This window comes from Ochlerotatus camptorhynchus, unplaced genomic scaffold, assembly GCF_037179485.1.
Source record: "Ochlerotatus camptorhynchus isolate MF236.1 unplaced genomic scaffold, CSIRO-AGI_Acam_v1.1 ptg000162l, whole genome shotgun sequence".
NCBI classification, from domain to species: domain Eukaryota; kingdom Metazoa; phylum Arthropoda; class Insecta; order Diptera; family Culicidae; genus Ochlerotatus; species Ochlerotatus camptorhynchus.
The window spans coordinates 1265743-1291917 of NW_027040652.1; the positions used below are offsets into that span (position 1 = coordinate 1265743).

The following is a 26175-nucleotide window of genomic DNA, read 5'->3' on the forward strand; positions in this document are numbered from 1 at the left end:
TTCACCAGAACGGTGCAGATTTTCCACCAGAAATTTTCAATATAGCTTAATTTTAAATAAAGCTTGTGCCTTTAGATTGCCACCAGATTTCGTTCATTTTGTTTACCAGAGCGATGAAAATTTTGCACCAGAAATTTCCAATAAAGCATGTTCCTCCATTCACCAGAACGGTGCACCAAAAATTGACAGTGAAGTTTGTTTCACCATGTATCTTTGTGGTGCAATTTTCAGGTTTTGCCTCTTCATGCACCAGAATGCTGCAAATTTTCCACCATTAATTTTTAATTAAGCTTGCATTCATCAGAACGATGCAAATTATGCACCAGAAAAATGAATAAATCTAGCTTCTACATTCACTACAGTGTAGCGAACTTTCCATCAGAAATTTTCAGTTGAATGTACACCTCCAAATTTTTAGCGTTCATTTTGTTTAGTCCCTCCATGCACTTAATCACTTAATCAGATAAGATACGCCCTTTTGAAAAATCACCCTTTTTTTGCTTATTAATTTATTTGATAAGGTTCAACCTTTACAGAGCCGAGGATTCTTGTTCACTATACAATACATCTTAAAACTATAGTCAAAAGGTACCACACTATAAACACTTTATCTTCCGCTATCCAATAAGCCTCCTCCACCAGAACGGGAGCCGCTTCTAATGAAGTAATGAAATTGGGTTGTTAGCGGAATGCTTAAATAAAACAGCAAAAAAGGTTATCTTCCATTTAATTCCACATAATTAATTTTGGTATCCATGACAGATACGTATTTCGACTACAATGTGCAGTCTTCATCAGTGTCATTCCCACTAAAGAACTTTTCAAAATCTAACCCCCTTAAGTACTCATCCAAATGATAGTGAGTATTTAAAAATAATTTAAACACTTCATTTTAACATTTTTACTTAAATCAAAAAAAATCCGGAGCTGCCGACGATTTTTCATCCGACTTCTTCTGATTTTTTTCGACTAAGGAATCTCATGAGTTTTGTTGACCCAGAGATATAACCGAATTATCGCAGAAGTCTCCTCAAATTTTCCTAGAAACAGTCATCTGATTTCTTCGGAACCTTCTTCCAGAAGTCCTTCTTGCTTCCACGGTAGCTTCTGTTGACTTCCGCTGGGAAGTTCAACCAACTTCTTGAGCAAGTTTTTTAAGATGTCATTGGAAGATTCCATTTAATCGTTTTTAATTAGTTTTTTCGACATCTCAGTTTCTGCAGATTTCCTTGATAAGTATTTTTGGCCTCGAATCTAAATGTCTTCTGATTTCCTCGACAGTTTCTCCTGGACTCCCTCAATTTATTCTGGCTTTCCTTAGAACATTTCTCTAATTTCACTTCAGAGCATTCTTCCGATTTCCTGTAGAAGATCTTTAGAGTTCCTCTGGATATTTCTATAATCTTACTGCATAGATGCTTCTTATCAGAGTTGCGACCTATCACAATCACGATCGCCAAACAGCTGATGGTAGTAACGCTTTGTACATTCCTATCAATGTGCTCGTCGAAGCTCTCTCCATGACCATCCATCAAGTTGACGAAAGAAGTAAAAAGCAACTGGTGAGTGTCGTCTTCTGTTGTCATCCATCACCGATCTGATCATTCTGTGCTCGTTTTGAAGCAATTGCTGCTTTGCTTACTTATGTGAGTGTGTTGGTGAGTGAGCCCAACAGCTTCCGTTTCATGTTGCCTGCTTTGTTTGTAACTCACACAGTCGCGCCTGCCGAGACGAACTTGGAATGCGTAGGCATTGTTTTCATTTTCTTCTGTCGTTTCGCTTTTTCTCATGATCGTAGTGCAGAAGTCTTCACTGTTTTCGTTATGCTTTTCATCATCAGCAGCAAGTGTAACGTTTTGCTTGTGAGCAGCGACCATTACTGGTGATTGTTGTTTGCCATGGCTCTAACTCTCACTGCGTGACAAAACGATCTGTCAGCGATAGTCGGTTGATGCGAAGACGAGTGTCACGTGAGTGTCATGATATTTTGCATCACTGCTTCTTATGACTCTTATGGGAAAATTCATAGATTTTCTCCCAAAAAATACATTTAAATTTTTTCTCGGGAATCACGAAACGTGAATTTTGGTAAATTTCCCGGCTATGAAACACTAGTTCTAGGGGAGGAATATCGTATTCTTTAACTAAGAAAATGTTACACAAATATAACCGTTACGTGGAGCATTTTCTATAATCTGTAAACTTTTAATGCTTGTTGGAATCCCAGAATTGAACAATAACAAGATTTTACTATACCACTCATTTTGTTGACATATAATTTATTATGATTCTGAAGTACTTTTATGATTCTGAAATAAATATAAATAACTCATAACTCGGACCTTAACAAAAATTTCAATTAACCACTTAATTCGAGCAGTTAAAATGACGTTTACTACCACGTGAACTTTGAAATAAAACATTATTTTGAGATTTTTGAAAAGTAGCCAACATTTGTGCGTTTCATAAAAAAATAGAAATTAGTTGGTCCAGTTTTGTGAAATAGCTGGTAGAAAGTTACGCCAAAACTGCTTGACAAAGTGGTCAATTCCTGCTGCTCTAAAACCTCGAAAAAACAATCTGCGTAGTTTTTGTCTACGTTGTATTTTTTTTTTCAAATTCCTTAATTTTAATTTTCAAATTCACTTCCCCGTACAACCCTGAAAATGTTCCGGTTTTTAGTAGGGGAGATGTCGGCTTCAGCAATACCTTAACGTATTATTGTCAGGGGGTAAACAAAGTCCTAGAGCACTCAAATTTGGCCAATAGGTGCTCTGAAACGCAATGTATCCACATGCCAAAATTGAGCTCTCAAGGACGTTGTTTACCCCCTGACGATAATAGAATAAGGTATTTCCGAAGCCGTCATTTACCCTATTCAGCAAAAAACTAAAGTTCAATGTTTAATTTTTTTTTTTAATCACCGCTAGCAAATTTTTTTGTATTCAAAACAGTTTCTGGTGTAAAATTTGTATTCAAAAATAAACTATTGATCTAAACGGTTATGTTTTCATCAGTGGATATACGTATACGTACTCGGGCGTCACAATATCAGCTTCAATCGACCAAATCGATGCGACGAAGAGACTGCTGGCTTTCTTTTTCTGTTAAAGTCGAACAGCTTCGCAGCATTCTAGAACCTCAGTCGGCGTGCACAAACAAATCTAGATAGAGCTGGAATTAGGGCCTAACAGCTTTTGTAAACAATGGCTTTTCTCGATGATTTCTAGGAATTCAAGGTGCGCCAACGCAAACCAACACAGGCATGGGATAGGGGAAGACTTCCCATACCTGATGGTGATATTGATTTGATTGGGCGAGCCTTGAGTTTCTAGAAATCATCGAGAGAAGTCATTGTTTACAAAAGCTGTTCCGCCCTAATTCCAGCTCTATCTAGAAATGTTCAATCGCTTGTCTCTCTTTCTCCTGTCGCTCCATTGGTCTTTCTTTCAAGCTTCGTTGAAACGGACGAGCGAAAGAGCGCTCGACTTTGATAGTTTCGTCTTTCATGAAACACATCAACAGAGGTTTCATGACGTATATGACGTAAAATGAAAATATATATTTAAAGCACACACTTAGAAAATTTCATGTAAATTTAGGTGCTCTGAGACTGACATATACGAGCGTCAATTTTGACATAAAATTGAGACATAATAGATGCGAAATTCAGCTCAATCAAATGTACTTTTTGTCGAGTAACGAACTTTTCAGTCTCAGAGCACTTAATTTTACATGACATGTTTGTTTACGTCTCATCCTTTATGTCAAAGATGGATTCCGTCACGTGTGAAATTAGGAATTTCTAAGTGTGTAAGTTTCTTGCGATTCACCCCAGAAATATAAAGTAAATTTCTCCAAAATTGATTCCCGTGTGGTGTGATATATTTTTAGTAAAAACGTTTAATAATCATGATTTTTCAAAAATTTATCCGTTTCCCGGGAAGCCGAATTAGATTCCTGGGAATCGGGAAACGTGAATTTTGGTATCCCGGAGTCCCGAGTCGGAAACACGACTTACCACAATTGTTTTCACTTTTGCCCAACTTTGTTCTTCAAACAACAACATTGAATATGAAACCGAATTACTTCGCTTAGATTTTATAAATCAGTCCTATAAAAAAATTGTGCACTTGCATTTCGTTCGTCTAACCTTATGACAGTTAAGATCCATTTTAGGCCATCTTCAGTCTTAAAATTCGCAGCTTTCCGACAGTCCCATCAAATCAGGTAAGGATTTTTATTTGCTTGTACATACACACGCGCGCACACACACACATGCCAGTCGAGCACATTACACCCCCGTCGTCACACACGTGGATCCAATGCATGAAGAGTGAGTTTCAATTTTTGTTATCGTATTGGTTGGAAACATTTTCATTTCGTCTTTTGGGGATCACCAGTAAATATCGGATCGAATCTAAAGCACAGCTTTTTGCAAACAAATTTGTATCATCCCTTCTCTAGGGGTAGCAGTCTGCGGCGGGTCAAGAATGGCAGTTCCAAGTGGAAAGTGAAGGAAATCTCCCTGGACGGCGGCGGCAGTGCAGGAGGAGTTGGAAATAAGGAGAACGACGGTGGTAACAAGTCGAACCGGAATTCGGCGAATCTGTCCGGCACGGAGATCAGTCCGGCTCTTTTGGCACAAGCGAACTGGACTTTTGTGGAGAAGTTGTTGAAGGTTCGTATTTAATGACTTCAAAAATAGGGGTTCTTATCTAATGATTCCATTTCAGGACTGCAAAAGCAAAACCAAACGAATGCTGCTGGAGAAGATGGGTACGGAAGCAATCGAACTGGGTCTTAGCGGAGAAACATCCGTCACCGGAGTGGAGGAGAACACGATGATCGCTTCGCTGTGTGATCTCATGGAGAAGGTGTGGTCCCATGGAGTGGTGAACAAACAGGGTAAATCAGCTCTCTGGGCCCACCTGACGGCCTATTTGGACAGCAAGGATAAGACACAGGGCAAACAGAATGGCAACAATTACCTTTCGCCTGGTAAGTTTATGTTATACGAATCATTACACACACAAAACAAATGCTTCTGTCCTAAATGATCTAAGTACGAACATCTTCTAACACATGCAGCCTTGGCGTGGACGGGTTTGAGAAAACGGAGGGAACGTACGTCTATATGTCCTTAGTTTTTAAAATCATCTAGCTTGTTTCATATTGTTTATTTAGTAGCCAAACATTTATTTCTCCTTGTATCTGTGCTTCAGTTTGATGTGCCTAATTTCAACGTTTCCCTCTTTGTTTCGTTCGATGTAGCTAGCTGCACTAGCCCAAAATCAAGCTTCACTAGCAATGGTAAACCTACTAGGCTCACCATTAGTCCCACTGCATCACCCAACAGCAATAGTAGTAACGGTGGTAGTCCCAACACTAGTAACACTAGCAGTAAGATCAAGTTTAACAGTATTATCCGGCTGAAGCGTACCCTTAAGAAACCCCCGACGGTGGCCCACCGCAATGAGCCCATTTCGTTGTCCTCACCGGAAATGTCACCTACCTCAGCCAGTCGACTCAGTAACTTTGTCCTACCCAGTATCATTGCGAATTTGGTGGGTAACCGATACGTCAGCGTATCCAGCTCTGGTAGTATCAACGGTAAGTTCGGGACTGTGATCTAACTAAAACAAAAATCTCAAAAATGCTCCGAAGGGCAGGTTTAACCCTATTGATCTATCGACATATTTTATTGACAACTGGAGACTAACACCGTATCGGGTAATGAGCGCGAACTAATGATGAGACTAATCCGGAGGGTAGTGCTTGGCTTGATTCACTAATGTGCTAATTCGTAGATATTCACTTTTCAGTTATTTTTAGTACCATAGACCACGCTGTCCATTAGATATTAATTACTCAATTCCTCCCTCAAGACCTTTCGGCACTGGCCATTGAACCAGAGCTGTACTCGTCGCCAACGCGAGGTCGCTCCAAGTCACGGGATCGCAAAAGTTTGGGACCTGAACAGTTACGTCCACTACCTGAATCTCTGGAATTCGACATAAGGTTAGTAGAACCCAATGGATTCAATGGTTCTTCTCTGACATGATCCAACTTTTTCCATCCAGGAACATACAAGCCATGACGGACATCAAAACCCACATCGGTTACGCCCGGGCTTGGGTACGGCTTGCATTGGAGAAGAAACTACTGTCGCGTCATCTACGCTCACTTCTCACCGATACACCTCTTCTGCGGCAGCTCTACAAGCGATCCGCTTTCGTGCGAAGTGACGATGAAGTCGAACAGTTCCTTTACCATTTGCTGACACTGAACGCGGTGGATTACTTTTGCTTTACCAACACGTATCCCACTACCATGCTGCCGTATCGGGTTGTAATTTTCCCTTCGAAGAAGGGCAGTGCAGCTACCACTTCGGCAAACGTGTGGATTGCCATCTCGGGAACGCTGGGCGAAACGCAGCTGATCAACGTTCCACGGCATTCGTTGGAGTTTGTGTTTCATGTAAGGCAATATTATTTAGTATACAATTGCTGTCTACTTCATTGTTATAATTGCAGCATAAAACCTTGGGTATACTAACCTCACTACGGGTCGGTCATGACGACACTGGAATGTCCTCCAAATGGCTGGTGGAGCACGTGGTCGTCAGGAACGAAGTTACTGGACACACTTACAAGTACTTAATCATTATCATCCACATCTTCTTCAAAATTAGTCCAAACTTTCTCGATTGTAGATTCCCTTGCGGTCGATGGCTGGGCCGAGGCATCGACGATGGCTCCATCGAACGGTTACTGATCGGTCAACTGATACCGCGAACCGTAGACAGTGAAGAGCTGGTAGAAGCTTGTCGTACTCCACCGCGAACCCGTAGCCCTAGCATACAGCGACCGGAAGTCCGTCCCTCGGATATCCAGCACATGCTGGGAGACTGCGTCAACGCAATCGTCAAGTGGCACTACCGACCCAGTCGCGAACGGGACGCCAGTTCCCTCACGAACCTCCTATGCGGTGAAAACGGACTGGTCAAGTGTCTGGAACAGGCATTCCTCTGTGGCTTCCGCTCGCAACGGTTGTTCGGCCGGAACCTCTATCTTTGGGATTACTTTATACGGGTAAAGGAACAGTTCGAGGCCAGCTTGGTAGAAGAGACTGTCGAAATGGTCCGCGGTGGAGGGTCAGCCAGCAATTCACCTCCAAACAGTGGATCCAGCCCAGAATCTCCGCCACAGGCATCCACGACACCGCTTCCTCCCGTGGCAAAACATGAACTTTTGGCTGTATGGCGGTGCTACTGCCATCTGATGGACGAGATCAACAACGTTAAACAGACCCTCGGGAAAGACGGTCGCTTTCAATTGTTTATCTGTTTGAGCATACGGTACGTCTGCGTAGATGAACTGTAGTCTTGAAATCATCTAACTATAACCAACATTTCAGGGAACACCTCCTGCATCGGATGCTGGTCCCAATGGCGTACACCCGTGTCACCACCGAGATGTACGAAGAACAGAGCTTCATGCGCAAGAAGGGTCTACTGACATTCCTTAGGCAGATCCTGGAACCACTGGATGAATTCCACATAGTGCTGGAGAACTCGATCACTCAGGGAATCGGATCTCACTGTTGAACAAAAATTGGTTGTAAAGCATGGTGCGAAAGCAAAATTCTGAATAAACATAATACTCACTAGTGGTTAGTTTCCTCCCCGAAGAAACTCATTTCTGTTTAGGATACCTAATTTTTTACCTAATTTAAACGACTCATGAACTGACACGTAACCGCAACTGAATAATCGAAATCGATGGCCAAAGATTATTAGAGCAATTTTTTGTTCCTGAGATGTTATTCATATTACTATTATTATTATTATTTTCGAACATTGGTTTGATTTACGTTATAGTTTTGTATGTTTTTAGTGAAACTCGTTGATTTGCTGTAGTTTGTAATAATTACGTTTAGGTTTTTATGTTAAAATCTAACAGAAAAGAAAATCAAGTTTGTGCCAAAACTCAGCTGGAAAGAAGTGAAAACATTAAATTCTAACTCCATAACTTTCATTAGCGTGGCTATGAATAAAAAAACAAAAAGAGTGAAAAATTGTAGAAACTAGTGCTTATAGTTTATCATACTTTAAAAATACAGCAGCTACCAGGGCGGTAAGTCCCAACGGTTGAATGTGTGATACTAAAATGCGACTTGCAATGACAAACCAAATTGTAGTTTAGTTTAAGGCTTATTCACGCAGCGAACAAATGATATTCACCGCATTCACTGAGCAATCCTCTAGAGCAACTAGCATCGATATTAGTCAAAGCATTACCGATTCATTAGTCATTGGTGGAAACAGAACAACAATATTGGAATTACTTAGCTAAAAAAAATTATCGAAACTTTCAGTTATGCCGTCTTCGGAAGAAGTAAAGGTGCACATCAAATCCAACAGGTTGGAATTCATTCTAGTAACCTCCAGTGAAATTTATCAAACCAGTTCAAAGTCCAAAAAGGAGACTATCAGCTTGAATTGCATTTCATGATCTTGCAAATACGGGAAATTAATTTTATCTCAAAACTAATTGTGGTAAACGGTGTTGAAAGCATTTTCTCTTACACGCACGCACCTTTTAATTGATATAATTATTATGTATGTGTTCGTTGTAGCGCTGGCAGTAGGCAGAATATTAGATTTAAGTTTTTGTGGTGGAAAGCCATGTGAAGATATTGTCCATAACTGTAAACAAGGAATACTGAAAATAAATTTATTTCAATCCAAATAGGTGTGTTTAGTTCCAGCAACGACTGTCAGAATAATAAATCAATCCAAATTTTAAGCAATATCAACCTAAATTTGAGTCCAGCGACCTTTCTCGATTTCGTTTTTTCTCGCTATTGTCAAAAAATGCAGCTAGTCGGGTTCAATAATCCCGTGAAAGATGCCGACATTGAGTGATATAAAGTGTTTTCAAAATTGAATAAACAATATAAGAGCGCAAAGTATACATTAGACTGATGCAAAATTAGAAATTTTCGCTCCATAGTGTTCAAACGGTTCTTATTTGGTTCCTGATTAGTCTTCCAAAATATGAACTCATTTAGTAAGAAACTGACTTGGCACAAACCATTTGAAGTTTATATGGAAATTAATATGGGAAAACCAAATTTTGTGTTCTTATCTATCTAATAATTCACCCTATTACTCTGCTCTAAAACTTCCAACATGAAAACTAAAACTAACTAAAACTTCGATAAAATGTAAGGATCAAAAGTTATTATTGATTATGATTATGCTCAATCAACTGCTCAGCAGGCAACATTGGTTTTTCTGGCGCGTAGAATAGAGCTAAAACATCATGGTTACTATGTCACACTGCAGAATACAGTGTTGTCCACAAAACAGTTGCTTGATCATGCCATAAGATTATCAATCTCTTAAACAATTAATAGGGGAAATTCAGGTAATGTCGGCCTTAGTGTCCCTAATTTAGGCCCATACATAAATTCATCAATCGACTAGATTTTCAATAGCAACCAAAAAAATCCATTAGTAACGTCCCAATGACGCGTTTATCTAGATACAATTGATAAATAGCGGATTTTTAACGATGGGCCCAATCTTAGATCCATAGGTCAACATTAGAGACATTTCCCCTATTGATGGAGTTGGTTGGAAATGCTAACATGAAGCTTTAGTGTGATAATTTATTAGCTAGAGAATGATCTTTAGAAGAGAGTAGGTGGATAGTTCCGTTAGAGTACGGCAGTATGAAAATTGAATAGAAGTTGAAAATGAGCGAAGGGCCATTAATGCGACAGTTTTTTAAAAATAGACGCACATCTTTTGCCTAACCCGTACGATGTACGCGGAGCAGAGCTGGTAAATATCACGGCCGTCATGTGACGATGAGAAAACAGGTCCTCTCACCATCACGAGATGAAACTACCTATCATTAGCTTTCTTGTCATTTTCCAATGATAAAGCACTCATGAGAATAATTCTTATGCAGTCTTGCCATCAACATTTCTAACTGATTTAGATTAATTTAAGCAAACAACCGTATGTATTTAATCGGTAGAGTGAATATATTATTAAGATTTCCCCGGTACAAGTAACTTTAATAGCATTAAATGAGCTAGTAATTACGATGATCACAACACTGTCACGTTCTGTCATGACAAAAAATTCGATGAGATTTTGAAGAAAATCTCTATCATCGTTTTCTCATCCAATGAAAGTGACAGAAGTATCTCTGTAAATATCGCGTGAGATCTTTCATTGAAAATGACATTTGCCAGCCCTGACGCGGAGACTTGAAGTATGGGCAAAAAATGTGCGTCCCTCTTTTGCTCATAAACTGACTGCGGCTGTGGAATAGTTCTAGCGACGTTTTCATCACTACCTAAAGCCCCACGTTGCGAGAGCATTTCCAAATGTTTGGTTGAAAAACAATATTCCGCAAAGTTATAGCTGAGAATAACTATAGAAATTTTTAACGGTGCAATATAGAAGAAGAATAGAAGACTACGAAGAAAAAGTTTGGTTTTCCCATAGTAATTCCCATATAAACTTCAAATGGTTTGTGCCCAATCAGTTTCTTACCAAACCAGTTCAAACCTTGGGAGGCTAATCTGGACCCGATTTGGAACCGGTTGAGCACTGTGGAGCGAAAATGTCAAATTTTGCATCTGTCTAGTATACATATTTACACCAATTGTTCTCAAAATTAAAAGAAGCGCTCCTAGCGAATCAATTTATTCTACCATCCTCTCAGTGGCGTCGCGTAAACTCACTTTTTACCTGTGCACCAACTTCAAAAACAGATTTAATGCCATATTCATACTCGAATGTGTTGAAAAATACACTTAATCTTCTAGTTAACTCGATATCTATCCATTGCAAGCAATATTTTGATAATTGTTTATGTTTTGATAGTTGATGCACAGGTAGATTGAGGTTAAGGCGACGCCACTGCATCCTTTGTATAATGAAGAAAATCCAATGGTTTTTTTAATACGTATAGACGAAATTGAAACTCGTATGACGGAATGGCAATCAATAAGCAATACTAACTCCTGTAAAATAATTTATGTAAATTTGTAACTTTGGAGCGTAGTAGCGAAACAAACCTATTATTGATGCTTTCTATTAGATTGAACGGAAAAATGGTATTACGACAAAGTAGAGCCCTACCCTACCACCTATTGACCTGAAGAGATCTCGACAATTTGCTGATCAATTTCTAAGATTGTCCATTTCTTGCAAGATGGGCCCATGCATTAATTATGTCACGCTAAATCGAGCAAAAAATTACCTCCCCCCCCCCCATTCGAGACGTTTTTCCTATACCTAATGCATTGCTTGTCACAAAATCTTAGACCCCCCCTAAGAGTATGACATAATATATGCATCAACCCATATGAGTCTCTACTATCGAATTGAGCCAGCAGAGAATTGATTGTTTCCGTAGTTGGCTAGTAAAGGGTGATACGGTCAAAATTTGGTCAATATCAACTTGACGTATTTCTTTCAATTTTGCATTTAAAAAACCTGAACACCCCTCATTTTGAAGAAGTGTGTGTAGAATGTTGCTCCTATTTTGATTTTGGAATTCACTCTTCAGTTGTCAAAATGCCGTCCAAGCAAGAAGAGCAGCGTATCAAAATTTTGCTCGCGCATCGCGAAAATCCGAGCTACTCGCACGGAAAGTTGGCAAAATCGCTAAAAGTTGCCAAATCAACCGTTACAAATGTAATTAAAGTGTTTGGGGAACGTTTGTCGACAGCCAGGAAGTCTGGATCGGGGGGAAATCGAAAACCGGAAGCCGCTGAGACGACAAAGAGAGTTGCCGGTAGTTTCAAGCGAAACCCTAACCTCTCTCTCCGAGATGCCGCAAATAAGCTGGGTGTATCGTCTACAACCGTGCATCGAGCCAAAAAACGAGCCGGACTATCGACTTACAAGAAGGTAGTGACTCCAAATCACGATGATAAACAAAATACGACGGCCAAAGCGCGATCCCGGAGGCTGTACACGACGATGCTGACGAAGTTTGACTGCGTGGTAATGGACGACGAAACCTACGTCAAAGTCGACTACAAGCAGCTTCCGGGACAGGAGTTTTATACGGCAAAAGGAAGGGGAAAGGTAGCAGATGTTTTCAAGCACATGAAACTGTCAAAGTTCGCAAAGAAATATCTGGTTTGGCAAGCCATCTGTACCTGTGGCTTGAAAAGCAGCATTTTTATAGCTTCCGGGACTGTCAACCAAGAAATTTACGTGAAAGAGTGTTTGAATAAACGTCTGCTGCCTTTCCTGAAGAAACACGGTTGTTCCGTACTGTTTTGGCCGGATTTGGCATCTTGCCATTACGGTAAAAAGGCCATGGAGTGGTACGCCGCCAACAACGTGCCAACAACAACCCTCCCAACACGCCAGAGCTCCGCCCAATTGAGAAATACTGGGCTATTGTCAAGCGGAACCTAAAGAAGACCAAAAAAACTGCTAAGGGCGAGCAGCAGTTCAAGGCAAACTGGCTTTCTGCGGCGAAGAAGGTGGACAAGGTGGCTGTACAAAATCTGATGGCAGGGGTCAAGCGTAAGGCCCGGCAATTCGGATTTGGAAAAGCGGAAGCCTAACTGAATATTTTTCCTGAATTTTATACTAATTGAACTTGAAAAAGAAATTTAATTTGATTTTTTAAATAAACGACTTCACCGATTTACACGCGTTTTCCCTTGACCAAATTTTGACCGTATCACCCTTTAAAAGCGGAAATAACTGGTAGTGCCCCAAGCAAAACGCATGTCAAGTTGACAGACATATTGGACTTTTTTAGAGAAATTTTATCTGTAATTTTCTATGCAAGGACCTAGAGGACGAAAAATATAAGAATTGAGAGATCAGCTGCATGAGTAAAAATTCCAAGCAAAAACGAAGCTTCTCAGATAAGATTCAATAAGATAAGAAGCTTAAAAAATTAAACTTTTTTTTGCTTGCAAAACGCGTCCTTCCTATAACTAAACAAAACATAGGCAGGGTAATAAACCAGAGTAGCTACGCACCCGGATACAGAACCATCTTGCAGAATAGTATTGGAAGGAAAACAAAATTAACCTGAAAATTCCGATTTTACTGGTAAAATGTCCAGTTTTCAGAACTTTTCCCCTAAGACAAGATGAATAAATAACGTAGCATTTAAGGGTGACCAGTCCATGTTAAAAATACGCTACAAGGGGAGGGAGGCCAAAGTTGGTGTTTCATGAAACGTTAATAAACTTTACGTTTCATGAAAGACCAACTTTGGACCCTGTCACTCTTGTAGCGTATTTTTCTAGATGGCTGGTCACCCTAAAATGCTATGTCATTTGTGCATTTTCCCTAAATCCATGATTTTTTTTTTTTTAATAAATAGAATTTTGAGCATAGAGCAGTTTCAGGCCAAATAGCGAAAAAATAATAATTTTTGTATCGACCTTCTCCGATTTGTGTGACAATGTGTGGCAATGATTCACATTTTTGCGAAAATTCGTCCATTTGTTTTGCCTATTAGTTTATTTGATAAGGCTCAACCGAATTAATTTTACAGAGCCGAGGATTATTGTTCACTATACAATACATCTTAAAACTACAGTCAAAAGGTGCAACACAATAAACTTTTAACCTTCCGCTATCCAACAATCCTCCTCCACCAGAACGGGAGCAGCTTTCAGTTGTTTCATTGTATGGCAGATTCGCCAACGGGGGTCAGAGCGCTTCCATTGCAGCAATGAAGCATAACGTGGTCAGCACTCACACATTCATCACGAAACGGTTGCTTTCCATAATCGACAACACATCGACTGAATGAACTGCTGATGAAGAACAATGAGGAGGACCAAACAATGGTTGCTGCCGAGTAAACAGACGATCGTGTAACACACATTGAGAGTGGTCTGCTACTGTCGTCAACCGAGTGAACACTAAAAATTCGTCCATTTTGAAAATCGTTAAATTTTCAATAGGGCATCCCTGATTTTTTTTTTTTTTGGCTCTTCAAAAATCTGAATTCACCAGGAAAATTACCAATTTCCAGAAGCGAAACCACCCTCCGCGTTTTTAGTTTTGTGCTTAAAATTAATTGAATCTTGAAGACGATGAAAAAATGTTAGATTTGGCCACCTTGTTCTAACAAATCCGCATTTACGATGGCTTGTTCATGATCCTTTAACTTGCCTTGATTTTCTGCTAGGGGAATTTACGTATTCTCGGCAACCTAAGCAGCGACCTTCTTTCTATAGCCTTTTTCTCTAAGGAACGCACACATATGCAGTATTGGTTTGTTTACAATCTTTTGCTGCCAGCTGCTCTAACAATTTCAGTCGAAAGAATTGTCAAAAACTGTTTTGAAACGCCTTTGCAAAGCTCCAATCTTCTCTAGTGAGTGCGATTATTGTCGGCAACCAGTTTTTCTTCGGCAACCGTTCCATTTGAACTGCATGTAAATCTGCTGTTCTATTATCGGCAACTCGAAATCAGCTACAATTTGTAGTGCGTATGTTGCATTTCAAGAAAACCTTGCTAGATTGCTTTTTCTCAGTGGTAAAAATATAGTCAAATTGAAGCTGAAAGCATAAAGAATCGTTTACATGCATTCAGCGAAGTGTTTTCGTAAGAAAATCCAGTGAAAATAGTGTTTCAATTTGTGTTGCCGAAAATAGTCTGTCATGCCGAAGCCGTCATTTCTCCTACATAATTTCTCAGTACTACTTAGAGGTGGAAAAAGTTACTCATGTCATTGTTACTGAGTGGATCTGCCCCGTTCAGCTCACTAAGATGAACTGGTTCTTTGGGACAGCTCTTGAGTTCATTTTGATAATGAAATATTGAAACTGTGAAAAAACTCCAAGGAAATCTTTGGACCCTACACCAAAAAAAAAAAAGTATGATCAACACTATGCACTGGTTCTCTTTCAACGCAATTTTTTACGAGATTGTTTGCACGATTTTCTCGAATTTACTCGTTTTTCTGTCTGAAATGCATTAAGTAAATTCGAATAGTTGTATTTCTGTTCCACCCTTTCAAATTTTATAAAAAAGCCCTTGTTAAAAACACACGTTATGGAAGATTTTATTAGCACTCACAATTGTTTATAAAATTAGGTTTCAATTCACAAAAGTACGTATTTTCATTAACAAAAATGGTTTGCTTTTTCTACCAAGATGAATTTGGACTCCATCCGTTGAAATTTAAGGTTGAATTTTGTTGAATGGACCTTGCTGCATCCATACATGATCAAAGATTTTATTTAGCACAAACACACTTGTTGTGAAAATCAGATTCAAAGTGTTTTTTGTTACTTCATTCGTGAAGTTTATGATTTTCAGAGTTAGCTGGAAATGCTATCTAACATGTGTGATAATTTATTAGCTTGAAAAAGTTCTGAAGAGGGTAGTTCCGCTAGAGTATGGCAGTGTGAAAATTGAATTTTAAAGCACCAGAATTGACTGAGAAAAAGAAATTTATTTAAATCAATACGCCGAACACTACCGGACTGAATGGGTCATAATACCAAAATTTAAGCAGTGAAAGATTTGATTAAAATTGTTTAAGAAATCTTGAATTTAATTGCAAATTGAATCCAGGGAAAATTCTTGAGGTCTGTATTAGATAACAGAAATCTTAAAAAATTTGGAATTTAAGAAAATTTTCAGGATTGTGAGACTTTAAATTTGTTTAGATTCTTATACTATGAAATTTATTATGAGATTGGTGATCCTAAATTTCGAAAACAAAATCAAAATGTTTTCATCAATCTAGGAAATTCACATTTACTCCCGAAATAAGGCTTTAGGATTTAGACGAATTTTTGTGGTTTTAAAGTTTATTATTTTTTGATTGAATACTGCCAAGAATACATATTAAATTTCATCCTCCCTGAAGGAATTAAAGTGTTAATTCCAAACAATGGTGAGGAGGATTTCCAAAAAAAATAAGTCAAAAATTCTAAGGGAGTTGTGAGCAACTTTCCAAGGTAATATTGAAATAAAGTTCTTAGCAAGGGGCAATCAACTCTGCACACTGTGCCGAAACACATCGTAGCACTCTGTTATTTGATGCACGTTATACCCCGTACAGACTATGGAAACGTGCTCAACTTTTTGGCGCAGCTCTGGTACTATCTTCGGTCCCAAGCTAATCGATTCACCCCTCGAAACATCTCCCCTCATTTTATCTGTCAAACTTTCATAGTGAATCAAAACAAACATTGTGTAGTACTAGAATTTTGACTAGAATGGGATACGTTAATCGATTTGCTTGGGACCAATAGGCTAGTCAAGTAGTGAGCCAATTTCAAATCGATAGTTTCGTATTGATTGTTGCTTATATCAAGTAATATAGGCTGTCTTGCAATGAGCACTCATACATAGGATTTCCAGTGAAAACTAGATGTATGAGTGCTCATTGCAAGACAGCGTATATCACGTGATATACGCTGTAATGTGAGCGGGGTATTAGGGTACTCGATGATAAGTATGAGATAGAATATAATATAAAATTGCATCGCTGCTTTGAGTTGACATTTTGACAAGTGTTGCTAACGTAGTAAGCGTTTGTTTACTTCAAGTTAAAGGGAAAGTTTTTAACAGTTTTTTTTTTATTTTCCGGGGAGAGTATCCTCAATCGTTATATAAGGTTGCACAATCGGAAGGATTTTAATTTTGGGTCAGAAAAGGCCTGGTTACGTATTAACCCCAAATGGCAATAGGATACGGACTGAAAGTAAATTGTATAAACAATGATAATTTCAGAATCCAGTTCCAATTGCAGCATTGATGTACGGTATCAACAACAACCCGGTACAGAACGATCCCGCCATTCTGCAGATGCAACTTTAACCGCAGCAGTTTCTCCCGCAGAACCACTCAATTATATGGACTGAATGATCTCGGAGATTCGATTGACTGTGGCTGGTGGCATGTTGAAGAGAAGGATGCTGCTAACAGAATTGTGAAGGTAACCATACCGGAGGTAACGAGCCCTCGACGGAGCCAATCTGAATCGCGGTATTTATAAACGCGATCGGAACCGTCAGCAGGAGATAAGTATGCAATTCCAGCAAAACCAAGTAAGGATCAAAGTTATGAAGGAGCAACAAGCAAACACAAAGAGAAGGTAGGAATCAAACGTTGGCTAAATTATTTGATGGACGATGAGGATAAACGGATTAAAAGTAAAAAGTTGAGAGCCATGAGAAAGAAGAAGAGCAGCACTATTTATTTTTGTGTTGTTAATGAACAATCTTAGTGATTTCCTAGGTCTACTGTTTATTTATTAGGGTATTCAAAAGTTAAAAACCATGGACGCAGTCGATTGACTCTCCCACCAAAACATGTTTAGCAAACTTAGATGAATTCAGTACCCAAAAGTTAAGGCTACCACTAGGAAGCAACTGAAGGTCCATTGCTGCTTCTGCTATCGCCAGTGGGAGTTTTAGGTCGAATCCTTCTTGATTTCTAGGTTGTAGCATTGTCCGAGTACCGTGATGATAATGTAGAGGTACATTTTCCACTTGCCGGGTGGGTCATAAGTACAGGTTTCGGCGAACGTCTACCAGAATGAGACACGGTAAAGAACTTTCTTGTCCTGGATGGACAGCTTCTGCCATCACTCACCCTTCTCCTTCCCGTAGAGGAGTTGAACTTAATGGTTGGCAACGGTCAGCATATACGTACCAGGCCGACGATCTCGCGCTTACCAATCTTATCACTCGTTTGGCATCGTTAAAGCAAGAGGAATGAATGTTGAACAAAGAAAGACTCACATTCGTGTTATTTGATGCACGTTTTACTTTTTAAAGGACAGGCACAGATTGAGGTGTGCAGAGTTGAATACCCCTTAGTTCTGAGAAATTCTGAGATGAATTCAAAAGGAAATTTTGAATTGAATTCCTCGGAGATTCTTAGGAAAATTGAGAAGAATCGTGAGGAGAACGTTATTAGAATTTGGAGCAGAATTCCAAGAGATTTCAGATGAGAGTTCAAACAATATTATAAGCAAAATTAAAATATGTTCTGAGAATAATTTCAAAGGACTACTGAGGAAGGTTCAGAAAATAAATTAAAAAGAATTATAAAGAAAGAGAGAAGGCTTAGTAATTTCCATTTATTTCCACTACCTTATTTGCTTACCCTTGACAGATCTACAATGGACCGACTTCTTTAGTTTCTTGTACTCGACTGAAGAAACCATCGCAACTTACCGAATACAACCTAGGTACATTTTCACTAACAAGCTAGGTAAACTTGTGTGTCCTAGATAGTAACTTGAAAAGCCATGTGTGTCCGTTTCCTTGATTCCTGTTGAGTAAAGTTGAATACCGTTGTTTGTTGATCTCGAGGCTCTTTGCAACATCCAATTTCCGTGGTATAAATAAATACGGTTCGTGAAACCGTGATGTCATCCGTCGATAGTTGGTGGTCCTCGGTGAAGATGTGTTCTGCAACCTTTGAATTGAGATCATATGTTAGGCCTTTTTCCTCTTGCATTTTGGCGTCCATGTTCTTTAAATTTAGTTGCTTAAGTTCTCTACAGATACTTTGTTACAATGAGTGTAGCTTATTTTATATACAGCTGCTTTACCTAAAAATTGAACTGGGTCTTTAGTGGATCCTAACAATGATTTAACTGGTTATGTCTACTAGTAAAAACTAAATCTAATCCGAATTAGTAGTAATCTTGATCAAATGGAACGGACACTCGTTTCAAGGGTTCAGATGCTGCGGTGAGGATTGTAAATAATCCCCTTTGTAGAATCGCTTTTTTATCGATAGTTGGATTGTATCCGTTATTCGTTGAGTATTGCTGTTTCGAAGATGTACTGCAATTCCTTAACCTTTCCTGTTTCGACGAGTGGAAGAGTATGCATCCGATGAATCATGTGGTGGAAGCCAGCCATTTTTTTTCTGGAACGAATGCTTGGAAGTATAGGGGATAACTTTTTGGTGCTTGTTGGTTTCCTGTAAACAGCGCATTCAAAAGAAGAAGATGATGACGATTCCCTGATGACAAGAAGTGAATTTAAAATCCTTGTGAATTCTGTTGATCTCATCTCCCCGTTTAACTAGGCTGACATTGTCGAAAAACCTCCACCAACGGTTTTATAATAGTCCTTTCTCCTTCAGGATTGTCTCCAAGTTAGCCATGAAAAGCTCACAAAGGACGGGGTCTGCTTGTAGAAGTTACCTCGGAAAGAGAAGTAGTTCTCTTCCATACAAAGGCGGGTCAGCTTAAGGTACATCCGAACCTTGTTTCTCCATGCTGTCCTCCAAATGGTTGATCGCTTTCTTGACCGGAGTGTACCCCATTAGGCATAAATACGTTAGGCATACGGACGTTAGGCATACGGACGTTAGGCATACGGACGTTAGGCATAGTGAACGTTAGGCATAAAGTCATTAGGCATAATGGACGTTAGGCATAATATACGTTAGGCATAATGGACGTAAGGCATAAAATACCTTGCTGCTGTGCAACTCTAGAAACCTGCTTAACCTGTAAACCTGTAAACAATGCTTAAATTAGGCTTAGCGTTGAATAAACAATGATACAAGTTAAACAAACATAGTTTATTTAATAAACACAGTTTGGAATCCATTATTTATCATATCATAAGTGACGTATCTACATATTTACTTAGATCCATGATTAGTAGCGATAGTGGTTAAGTAATCTTACAATGAAAGCTCAGCTTAGTTTTGAACTATATCTTGAAATCAATCGCATCTAGAAATAAAAAAAATCACACGTTTGTTGTAATATATTCTTACACACATATTGCAAAAGTCAAAGAAGAAAAGGTTTTCCTCAAAGAACAGCTCATGAAATAAAGAATGGTGAGTTCTGTGATTTTTCATTCAATAACAAAAAAAACAGCCAAGGTTGAATAAAATATGATGCCAAAGAACAGCTCATGAAAACAAGAATGGTTAATTCTGTGGTTTTTCATTCAATAACAAAAAAAACATACCTGCTGCTTCCAGGATTTCCTGCCATACTTTTCGATACAACGATTCTGATTTTGTTGTCATCAGAATGAAAACTAGCGGAACCGTCTGCTGATGTGAGGGAGCGATACTTCCATGAACAGTGACGAGTTGCCGAAACAAACAAGGAACTGTGGCAAACGTACCATCTGTAACCCAATACTTTGCCTGTCCAAGACGTCGTTCATGAGTTCCAAAAATTAAGGCTCTTTCATTATTGTCACCGAAGTCAGCAATCAATAGACGGTCTCCATTATCATCCTTCTGGAATTCATCCGGTAGATTATGCCTAACGTCCATTATGCCTAACGTCCTTTATGCCCAACGTCCAGTATGCCTATCGTACATTATGCCTAACGTCCGTATGCCTAACGTACGTATGCCTAACGTCCGTATGCCTAACGACCGTATGTCTAACGTCGTGCACCCTCTTGATCGGTACGCTGAGAAATAAGGCTGTCACGTCGAAAGATACCATAACCTCGGCGTCTTTGATGTCTCCTGGAGATTGTAAATGCTGGGTGAACTTCTGGGTGTTACCAACTTTCTCTTACTTCCTCTGGAACTGATTCGGCATTCTCTGGAACTCTGTCACTAGCCACTTCGCTAGTTTGTGGGAAGGGTAACCAACTGCAGACGCGATCTTTCGCATTTCATTCCCTGGTTTGTGAACTTTGGGGATTCCCGTAAACGACCTTCTCCGTCTCCTAATATTGATTTACACTGCTTCAGTATTTTCTCCACGTGTTTAACCATGCTCTGTAGGGAGTTCACTCAAAGCTGTCTATGCGGTCCGTGGTTAATTTTTGTTTTCATCTAATTGTCGTAATCGTCCTTGTCCATGATACCGATCGCATTGCCCTTAAAAATAATTCTGAATCATGAAGAATTTCAAATGAATCTAATTTTCATAAAAATTTCAAACAATTTTAAGAAATATTCCAATGAAATGCTTACGAAAGTTTCAAGGGAAGTTCAAAAAGGTTCCAAGGAAATTAGAAGTAGAGTTCCAAGGGAATTTTCTGCTATGTTTAAGGAGAATTGTATGATTATTCTTAATATGTTATATTATGTTAGTTTATAGTGGTGGTGTAGTGGCAGGCGTGATTGCCTCTCACTCCAGCAGGCGTGGGTTCAATCCCAGTCGGCGCCACCGGGATGTTCTGAGACATAACATCTCTGATCACGCGTTTCTTCGGAAGGGAAGTAAAGCCGTTGGTCCCCGGTTCATGAGTTAATGGGTCGATAAGTAGGGTCCAGGTGTAGGAGCTGCCTCCCTGACATTGATAGTATTGGTGCTCAGCACGGAAAACAATATCGACAGAAAACAGATCAAGGAAAAAAGATAATTAATTAATTTCTCATCAATAGTGTGAAATTATTCATACCATTCTCATATTCAAATAAAACGATTAAGCTTATTTTTAACAATATTTAGTTCAACTTGACTTGGCTGTGGATACGATTTAAAAAATATCAAGCCCAAAAATTTAATTAATTGCATTAATCAATCATATTGTGTAGTTCCGGAGAAATTACCTCATTCCTTCGGCTCCTTTGGGGTGTGCTATATGACGGAAAGCCCATTCCAAACGATCATAACCTCAACTCTAATTTATTTACATCCTATTTTATATTGATATGGTAAATCCCTTGCGGTAGGTAAAAATTCCTCAATAATTTACCTCCAGAAATCTACCCATTTCTCTCCAAAACCTATATGTGCGGATTAGTTCTATAGGATTAATGGTGGTAAATCACCACACTATGTACAGACTGTAATAACATAGCCTGTAGCCTTATAGCATATCTTGTGTTTTTTTCCCTGCAATAACAATTATAATTATAAATTGTCCGATTACAACGACTCATAACTAGACCTAAATAACGTTCATTTCAAACCACCTCTTCTCACACTCGCACAAACTCCGGGCTCTCGTAAGAAATTTGCTACCAACCAACAGAAAAGCTCACTGGAAGCTTTCTCACAGCCAATCGCATTCATTCATCCTCGCCCGGCTCAATCGCGTGACGATTGTGTGGGTGGCTACGCCAGTTTTCTTTGACAGTCAGCTGACAGTACGTTTCGCTATCCACGGTGTCAAGTTCGTATTGTTTTTCGCACAACCACACACCGCTATCTTCGAACCATACTCGTCTACATCTCAACTACCTACTACCTAGTTGTCATCGTTCAAAAAGAGAAGAGGTAAGCAATGCAAACCATTACCCGGATCGGGTGGCAAGAAGGGGACAGCTTCATTGAAGTATATGTGTATTTAATTCAGTTTTTATTTTTCATTCCAAGAAAGCGACGAGACTCGAACCGAATGCAACGAAAGGATTTGCTTTTTGATACACGTCAACAGTCTGGAAGAGTGAGGACACAAGTGTGACTCAATAAAGCAGTGACAAATCGACCAAAGCAGAGTGTCCCCCCGGAGCAGAACTGCGCGGAAAACCTGTTTATTTTTGGAGAACAGGAATAGTACTAAGAGATTCGCGAACAGCTACCAGGACCGAGTTCGGATTGTGGGCTTGCCTCCCCGGTTGGTATATAAAGCATTCGTTCGGCAGTGAAAGTTTTCTCAGTGTCGAACCAATATCGGAACGGTACGTACGGTAGCGCGCGTGTGACTTCTAGAACTTCTTCGTTGAGCTGTGCCTTGAAGAGGCCCATCCATTCCCGACGACATTCCCCCAGAGAGTGCGTGTAGTGTGTTGACGGCGACAGTGAGAGTATCAGACCCCAAAACAACAAGCCCAATCGATTACGGCCTGGTGAGAGGAGGTGGTCGATCACGAAGAAGTACGTGTGCGGAAAAACTGGTACTACTAGCTTGTTGGGCAAGTCCGAGCCGAGTGCACGAGAGAAGGCTGCAGCGGCTACGAAAACTCCGCAAAGTAATAAAGTGTCGAACCGTGGCAAACAGCTCAGTCGTTTGTGTTCCGCGTTCGGGAGAGGTTCTTCTTCGTATCGCCTCGTTATACTTAGCGTTTTTCGTAGGAAGACTACTAAGTGCATGACTTAGTATTGCTTCGGCTGGAGTTGCCTTAGTAGAGTGATCGTGTGTGCTTGAGCAATAAACATAGACAAGTGCCAGCGCGTGTTTTTTTGCTACTGACGCGAGCAGCTGAAGAAACGGACACGGACAAACACAGTTTTGTGTAATCAAGCGATAAAATGTGTGGTATTTTTGCGTACTTGAATTATCTCACGCCGAAATCGAGGCGCGAAGTGTTGGACCTGCTGTTGACGGGACTGAAGCGACTGGAATACCGTGGCTATGACTCGGCTGGTGTCGCCGTGGACAGTCCGGATCAGACGGGGATCGTCACTTTCAAGCGCACCGGAAAAGTGAAGGTCTTGGAGGAGTCCATCATCGATGCAACCAAGGACGGCAGTTATAACGACATTATCGAATCACAAGTGGGTATTGCGCATACCCGTTGGGCAACGCACGGTGCTCCCAGTGAAGTTAACTCGCATCCACAGCGTTCGGATGAGACCAACTCGTTCGTGGTGGTCCATAATGGAATCGTTACCAACTACAAGGATATCAAGAAGTTCCTGGAATTGCGCGGATACGTCTTCGAATCGGATACGGATACGGAAACCATTGCCAAGCTGGTTAATCATCTTTATGTGCAGCATCCAAATTACTCGTTCAGAGAACTGGTCGAACAGGTCGTCCAACAGATTGAGGGTGCCTTTGCATTGGCCTTCAAATCGAAGCACTTCCCGGGAGAATGTGTCGTCACTCGTCGAGGATCTCCACTGTTGGTTGGGATCAAGGCGAAGACCTGCCTAGCCACAAACCATGTTCCGATTCTGTACGGCAAGGGACTTCGTCATGGATCTACGGGAAATATTCAGTTCGAACCGACTGCTGACAACACTTCGGACTTTATCAATCCTGGAGAGGAAGTCGAATACTTCTTCGCATCGGATGCTTCGGCTGTCATTGAGCATACCAACCGAGTTATCTATCTGGAGGACGACGATGTGGCTGCCGTTAAAAATGGTGCCCTGTGTATCCATCGTTTGAAGAAGTGCCTGGATGATCCACATGCCCGTGAGATTACTACACTGAAGATGGAGATCCAACAGATCATGAAGGGCAACTATCGCTACTTCATGCAGAAGGAAATCTTCGAACAGCCAGAGTCCGTTATCAACACCATGCGAGGACGAGTCAACTTTGAAAGCAACAAGGTTACCCTGGGAGGTATCAAGGACTACATTCCGGAGATCAAACGCTGTCGTCGGTTGATGCTGATTGCTTGTGGAACGTCATATCACAGTGCAGTAGCTACCCGCCAGCTGTTAGAGGAACTGACCGAGCTTCCGGTGATGGTGGAACTGGCTTCGGACTTCTTGGATCGCAACACACCCATCTATCGTGACGACGTTTGCTTCTTCATTTCGCAGTCCGGAGAAACAGCTGATACCCTGATGGCTCTGCGTTACTGTAAACAGCGTGGAGCTTTGATCGTCGGAATCACCAATACGGTAGGAAGTTCGATCTGTCGTGAATCGCACTGCGGAGTGCACGTCAATGCCGGACCGGAAATTGGCGTCGCTTCGACAAAAGCCTACACATCGCAGTTCATTTCGCTGGCTATGTTTGCTTTGGTGATGAGCGAAGATAGACTATCACTACAGACACGACGAGAGGAGATCATGGAAGGACTTCGTCAACTGGATACGCACATCAAGCAGGTGTTGAAATTGGACCAGAAGGTTCTGGAAATCGCACAAGATCTCTATCAGCAGAAATCGCTGCTCATCATGGGTCGTGGCTACAACTTTGCCACCTGTATGGAGGGAGCCCTGAAGGTTAAGGAACTGACGTACATGCACAGCGAAGGTATCATGGCTGGAGAACTGAAGCATGGACCACTTGCCCTTGTCGACGATACCATGCCAATTGTGATGATCATCATGCGTGATCCTGTGTACGTTAAATGTGTAAACGCCCTGCAGCAGGTGACGGCTCGCGAAGGACGGCCGATCATCATCTGCGAAGAAGGAGACTCGGAAACCATGGCCTTTGGATCCAAGACCTTGGAGGTGCCGCGAACCGTTGACTGCCTCCAGGGTATCCTCACCGTCATTCCAATGCAACTCCTTTCCTACCACATTGCCGTGCTGAGAGGATGCAACGTCGATTGTCCCCGAAACTTGGCCAAATCCGTCACGGTGGAGTAAGCTGTATCCTACATTCTCACACGCCTACCACGTACTTGCAGCAGTATCAATTTGCTTTTATTTTTCATAGAAAGGGAGGAAGGCACTAAGTTTGCCGAAATCCTCACGTTTCTATCCGCAATGGATTAGTTCTTGACTATGGTTAAACAAACAAAATGATAAGTTTCGAACGAAAGGGGAGAGACAGTCAGTGAAGCGAAAACATCCACGTCTGCAAGGTGCAGTTTCTATCTCATCAAACGCGAAACTAAAACGAACTTTGCAGATGCATTAAGTGCAATACCACTACCAAGATGAATCACACATGAAAAAAAAATCCACTTATCAACCAGGAATTTCTATCTCCTATCTACCTATCTGGTCTGCATGCGCTGTCTTACTTCCTGAGGGCGGCGTAATCAGCAAACCTAGACACAGACACGAACGGCTTAAACGGATGAAAAAAGTGAAGATTGTAATCGGGGGAAAAAAATAATCGCAAATGACAGAGACACACCCGAAATCGATCAAACGATGATTGTTACTTCCCCGCTGTCGATCGTGATTTGTACTTGTAATTGATAATCGAATTCGAGAAAATGTTTATTGTTAACTTTAAAGGGACAAACTAAGTGGTCCGAAAGAAAAAAAAATCAGTCAAATTTATTTTTGTAACACTGTGAAAAAGCAAAGTTCTGTTTATTATTGTATGTATGTAATTTGAACAATAAAGTATTAGTGCTTATTCCTTTTTTTTTCAACAAACCTAGTCGGAACTTTCGTTTTCTTCTACTTCATCTAGCCCGAAGTCCCGTAAGTCAGAGGCGTGCGGTGCACTCCTATTACGTATGCCATCATCATTACACTAAATGTGGAATGTATATAAATTTGAATAACATCCAAGCACATGCACGTCTTTCTCTCTCTCTCTCTCTCTTTCTTGCACACATCTGTAAGGAGCACAGCTATTTCTCGGCCATCAGCG

At 40.4% G+C, this 26175-nt stretch overlaps 2 protein-coding genes across 4 annotated transcripts in view; both read left to right on the top strand.

The window, feature by feature from the left end:
• pns (pinstripe) overlaps positions 1 to 8753 on the top strand; it is an 84353-nt gene extending 75600 nt beyond the window's left edge. Inside the window, exons 6-13 of one of the 3 annotated variants that reach the window (XM_065222245.1) lie at positions 4468 to 4681; positions 4737 to 5001; positions 5092 to 5127; positions 5889 to 6021; positions 6084 to 6480; positions 6537 to 6655; positions 6716 to 7360; positions 7420 to 8753. In XM_065222245.1, coding sequence (XP_065078317.1) covers positions 4468 to 4681; positions 4737 to 5001; positions 5092 to 5127; positions 5889 to 6021; positions 6084 to 6480; positions 6537 to 6655; positions 6716 to 7360; positions 7420 to 7609 — 1999 coding nt within the window. In that variant the 3' untranslated portion in view covers positions 7610 to 8753. Of the gene's footprint in view, positions 1 to 4467; positions 4682 to 4736; positions 5002 to 5091; positions 5128 to 5274; positions 5614 to 5888; positions 6022 to 6083; positions 6481 to 6536; positions 6656 to 6715; positions 7361 to 7419 lie in introns of all 3 variants that reach the window. The other 2 variants (XM_065222244.1, XM_065222246.1) reach the window with 2 other exon arrangements.
• Positions 8754 to 22442: 13689 nt separating this feature from the next.
• On the top strand, positions 22443 to 25945 carry LOC135701447 (glutamine--fructose-6-phosphate aminotransferase [isomerizing] 2-like). Its single transcript, XM_065222241.1, has one exon. It carries the CDS (start codon positions 23184 to 23186, stop codon positions 25209 to 25211), a length of 2028 nt encoding a protein of 675 aa, XP_065078313.1. The 5' UTR covers positions 22443 to 23183; the 3' UTR covers positions 25212 to 25945.
• The last annotated feature ends 230 nt before the right edge of the window (positions 25946 to 26175 follow it).

What these genes read in the sequence shown, in the direction of transcription:
- LOC135701447 (XM_065222241.1), top strand. Translation starts at nt 23,184, where the DNA reads ATGTGTGGTATTTTTGCGTACTTGAATTATCTCACGCCGAAATCGAGG.